At 40.5% G+C, this 5,506-nt stretch overlaps 1 protein-coding gene across 1 annotated transcript; it reads left to right on the plus strand.

Moving 5' to 3' along the window:
• LOC109539929 lies at positions 1–3,540 on the plus strand. Its single transcript, XM_019908013.2, has 2 exons — positions 1–81; positions 1,563–3,540. Exons 1-2 carry the CDS (start codon positions 70–72, stop codon positions 3,438–3,440), a joined length of 1,890 nt encoding a protein of 629 aa, XP_019763572.2. The 5' UTR covers positions 1–69; the 3' UTR covers positions 3,441–3,540.
• Positions 3,541–5,506: the final 1,966 nt, after the last annotated feature.

Below are 5,506 nucleotides of genomic sequence, written 5' to 3' on the forward strand. Positions count from 1 at the left end.
TCGATATATAAGCGGATTTTGGTTTCGGTTAAAGCATCAGTCGGGTGTTCAAATCATCAGTGATACACCATGAGGGCATTTGTAAGTTGTTCTTCAATTATTTAACATTTCTTCATTAGTGTTTGTGTGGAAATTAAATGGATTTTTTAGTTTGTCTAGTGTGACAAATTTTCCAAGCTTTTTTCAAAGACGGGTTTTATAGGGAAAAATACTTGCCGGAAATATGTCTGAAAGCTTTTAAGAATTTAGCTCATGAAATTTGTTCAATACGTTAATCCAAAGTTCAATTTTCGTTTGGTTTTCACCTAAACTTTTTTAGTTATGATTTCACAAACCAGAGCAAATTATTGTTTTCATACTAGTTAAAGTATCTAAAAGTTACACAATCTTTGTCGATTTGCTAAAATTTTCAAAAAGGGGGCATTGAAGGGGAGCTTTAACATTCGAATTGGAGCAGAAGCAAAATTTATGGCCAATATTCTAAAATATAATTCACTATTTTCAACAATGTAGTGCTTGATGTTTTCTAAGATATTCGTACGTAACAAAGCTGAACTTTTCTAATTTATGTTTGAATAGATGGTCATGTCCAAGACCTCGCACTGAATTCCATTAATCTTGTATCTCGTTTAGATTTTGAGCCAAAAAATAATTAATTAACCAACTTTTGACGTCATTTGAACAATGTAATCAATCACCACACGATCGTGAAACAAAGCTCAATTCAAACGGTAAAAAGTCGTCTTGAGAAATACGATTTATATTAAATGTAAGTCTGATATTTCTAAATTTTTTTAATGATATCAAGTCAGGTCTGCCTGTAAGCAGGGTAAAACCGTTTCGAACTTCCACATACCAAAGTCTTAGTCATTTTGTTGCAAAGTTTAAATACTCGTGGTTTAAAATGTTTCAAGTGGATAATTTTTCTGTACTTTTAATTCGCCTTTTCTCCCCTGTATTTTGTTCCAAAACCTAAGAAATCAACTCAATTTTAAAAGTAAAAAGAACAGTTTCTAAGCGGAAGATTCTTTCTAAAAAGAATTTTGCGAATCAAAAATTCTAAGCGAAAAATCAGTGACCGAATGCGATTTTTATTTTAATTCCTTTGCTTTGTCTTGACGACCGAAGTAAAAAATCATTAATAGACAGCTTGAAAAACCTGCACCAGGTTTTCTCAATTGTACTGTCCCTTTTTGCATGGTCTACCACAACTCCTTCCTCATCTCTGAGGTTGATATATACAATCCCATCTCGACTTACTTTCATATCTTGATATAAATGCCACTGGGATCTTAAATGAGGTTTGTGATCTCATTCTTATGAAGCTTATCGATATCGCAAACACAAAAATATGTACGGTGCACTTCCACAGGGTCTCCAATCGCTCAAACGCACCTTCATCTAATCAACCAACAGCAAACTGTACTTATATCGCCGAAACCCTCATTTTGCTCGACAAGAATAAGACTTAACAGCACTTTTCCATTATGGTACTCTTATGGACTCTCTTTCACATTATGGAAATCAATCGTTATAGTTTAAGCAAATTTGTCCTATTCCAGGCATTGCTTCTAGTCATCGCCGTCTCTGTCGCGTTGGCCGCAGACCCCAAACCTTCAAAGAATAATGTCTCCAAAGGAAACAAGCGTAGCACTGGCCTGGAAGAGTCGCTCTACGGCTCAGGCTTGGTGAATGCCTACTCAGTTGGAGGCCTTCCCTACTCCGGATTGACTACTAGCTATGGCAGCAATGTTGTCTCCCAAGTCGGTTCTTACGGTGTAGTTGGAAACGCCCCAAGCCTCTACTCTTCGGGAGGATTCGTTTCCGGCTACGGAAGCAACGTTGTTCCCCAATTGAGAAGCTATGGTGTAGTTGGGGGCTCTCCCAGCTTCTACTCGTCTGGAGGCTTAGTTTCTTCTGGAGGTTTAGTCTCTTCTGGAGGTTTAGTCTCTGGCGGAGCATTAGCTTCTTCTCCCTCCGTTGTCACTTTACAACAACAACCTTCTGTTGTATCTGTGCAACAACCAGTGCAACAGGTGGTCCATACCAGAACCGTGCAAGTTCCAGTCGCCCAACCCTACCCAGTTGCTGTTCACAAGCAGGTTGCTGTCCCATACGCTGTAGACCGTCCAGTGCCCGTAACAGTTGAGCGAAAAGTTGCCGTGCCAGTAGACAGGCCAGTGCCCGTGCCATTCGACAGACCAGTGCCAGTCCACATTGAGAAGCAGGTGCCCGTCCCAGTTCAAGTTGACCGCCCCTACCCAGTGACCGTAGAGAAGCAAGTCCCAGTGGCTGTAGACCGGCCAGTGCCTGTTCAAGTGCCAGTTCCCCAGCCCTACGCCGTCCACGTGGAAAAGAAGGTTCCCTACACTGTAGACCGACCAGTGGTTGTGACCATTGAACGTCAAGTGCCTGTGGCTGTTCCCTACAAGGTCGAGGTCCCCATTGACAAGCCCTACCCCGTCCATATCGAGAAAAAGGTCGCCTACCCTGTTTACATCAACAAACCATACGCAGTCCCAGTTGAAAAGCAAGTAGCTGTGCCCTACAAGGTCCCATACCCGGTGCATGTTGACCGCCCAGTTCCGTTTACTGTTGAAAGGCGTGTTCCAGTAGTGGTGGAAAAACCAGTTCCCTACACCGTTGAAAGGAAGGTACCTTACGCAGTCCATGTAGACCGACCAGTGGCTGTTCCCGTTGAACGTCAAGTGCCAGTAGCTGTAGACCGTCCCTACCCCGTCACTGTAGAGAAGCAAGTCCAGGTTCCAGTACCAGTAGACCGAGTTGTAACTGTAGAGCGACAAGTTCAAGTCCCAGTCCAACAGCAGGTTCAAGTTATTCCATCCCTGCAGACCTACTCAGTTTCCCAGCCCTCATTGGCTTTCGCCCAGCCTGCTGGCCTATCCGTTGCGTCTCTAGGTGGCTCAGCTGTATCCGGCCAACTGGTTTCTGGTGGAATTGTAGCGCAAAGCACCCCAGTGCTTTCTGCTGTTGCATCCCATAGCGGCGTTGCTGTAGGCCAGAACGGAGTGTCTTCCGTAACTGTAGACACTGACTTCGGCAAGCAAGTGGCCTCCATCCAGGCGGGCGGTGGATCTACATCCTACGGTTCATCTTCTGCTGTATCTTCAGCTGCTGCCTCATCCGCTTTGGCATCGGCTAACGCAGCCGCTAATGCCGACTTTGAGAGACAAGTTGCTGACATTCAATCTGCAGCTCGATCCGGCTCCTACGGCATATCTTCATCTGGTGCTTCTGCAGCTTCAGCTGCATCTAACGCCGAATTCGCCAGCCAAGTTGCCGCCATCCAGGCAGGAAGTCGCAGCTACAGCTCTTCCTCCTCGGTGGTTGCTCAGCCTGCCGTCCTTCTGGGATCCTACGACTTTACTGGAGGAGTCAGATTTGGCAGGGACTCCAAGAAGGCCGCCAAGAAGAACTAGATTAAGTATTAATGATTTCAGTGCCATAATACTGCCAGGATGGTAATCGAATGTTGTACAAAATGACTTGCTTTTTGCTATGAATAAAGGTTCATTTGAATGGTTGCGTTTTTTTTTGTCTGGTTTGTTTCGCGCAAATTAGTGTGGAAATGTCTTTGAAGCTGTAGAGACCGTTTTCATCAATTTCCTGCACAAGTACTGGATTGGTTTCCAGTTATACATTTCTGAGTTCAAAAGTTAAGAATCAAAGGCACAACAGAAGGTTTAAAAAACGCTGATATCCAAGCGGAATCTCATCAGAAGTATACGCAGTGAAGAACCTCATTTAGATGGTTTTTACTCAAAAAAAGGATTTTTTTATCCTTAAAGAAAAGTGCGTTTATCAACATTTTAACTTTGAAAAAGTAGAAGCAAATTCGACCATAAATGCCATTTTGATAAGAGTTTCGCTCTTGCTGCATGTGTTTTTCTGTGGAACTTTTAATCTATTTAGACCTGGCTTCCAGCAAACTGAGTCGTTCTGAGTAAAGGAAAGTTACGAACTTCCAAGACTTTGAATGAACAAAAACGTATTTGCAGCAAGTAAAACACTATTTTATATTTTATATCAGGATTTCAAGTTTGAGAACCTTAGTTTAATTCGGGCCGTTAAGCCAAAAAGTGAAAAACCAAACGCGTGAATTAGGCAAATGCCTATGAATTTCATCAACATAAAAGTTTGGGTTAAGGTTAATGAATGCAAAGCCTGTTGTTATATGTGGGCTGATTTAATAATCTGATTTTCTCTTACATAACGCGTTCTGATATCATCATTCAAGAAGTGGCTTTTGTCACCATTTGGAAACATTTTATCGATGTTCCTATGCAAATGTGTGCCTATTATTAGCATCCATCCGTAAAACATTCAACATTTATTGGACACCTTGCAGATTTTAATGGAGCTGCTTAAATAAAACTATCTAATTTAACTTACTAATTATGCCACTCTTATTCAATAGTGTTTGTTCGGTAAATGAGTTGACGAAATGCAGAATCCGAATTAAAGCTTCATTAATTAAATAATAGCAATTTTCAGGGTTGAATATTTGATGAAACTGAGTTGATTTTCAAATAGTTTCACGAGTATGTACATGGAAAATTGGTGAATTGGTGATTTTCAGGTAGTTGATTCGTACTGACGTTTTGCTCGAAGGCATAGCTGGCATCTTCAGGGGTGTGACCCCAGAAAAATTGATATCCGAAAACCAAACCGAATATTGATTCTTAATATTTAAAGAATAGTGCAGAAAAGTTGACTTAAAATTAGACACTCCTTATATAACAGCAAGAGCTTTTCCCTAATGAACAGATATGTTCTTAAAAAAACATTAATTTTGCTGTTTTTTTAAGCATTGTCAACAAGTGAAACAAGGATGAAGTGACTTGGTAGGCGTGGCTTCAGAAGAAATCGACAGCATTTTCGCCTCTTTCTAATGCACGCCTAATGCGGCTCTGTCTTGTTCCACTCATGTGGTCGTTGATGTATTTTGCAGGAGCACCATTTTTATTTCCAGTTTAGAAAGTTTAGAAGAAACCAAATAAAGTTCAAAACAAAAATTCCTGTGGTTGATGGTTTATCATTCTTTGTGCAAAAATGGGCAGTTTGATCAAGCCGGAAAATCCATATTAAAATATCAAAAAACGCCTTTCATTTAATAAGGGATCAGCATAAAAAAAATTGAGAAAAAACGTAAAGCGAAATCAATTCATGTGCGAATTTCCATTTGAGGCTTAATCTTACATTGCAACAGGTAGAAGTTCAGTAAGAAGCTGTTAGAAAATGTGTTCTTTTAATGTTTAAGTTAAGGATCTTATCCCAATTTTTTCTACTATTATAAAATTTGCTTTAGAACCTCATTTGCACCCTTGTTACTTGCGTATAGTTGATGATCTGTTCTAGATTTGTATGAAATTTTCTATAAAGCAGACCATTAGTTGTATAAACGAAATTTGCCCAATAATTGTCTATTACTGGACTAGATGGGGACAAAATCCACATAATTGTAAGTCAAATATACAATTTTCAT

The sequence above is a fragment of the Dendroctonus ponderosae genome, unplaced genomic scaffold, assembly GCF_020466585.1.
Source record: "Dendroctonus ponderosae isolate FM_Combo_2020 unplaced genomic scaffold, Dpon_F_20191213v2 Dpon_F_20191213_80, whole genome shotgun sequence".
Taxonomy (NCBI): domain Eukaryota; kingdom Metazoa; phylum Arthropoda; class Insecta; order Coleoptera; family Curculionidae; genus Dendroctonus; species Dendroctonus ponderosae.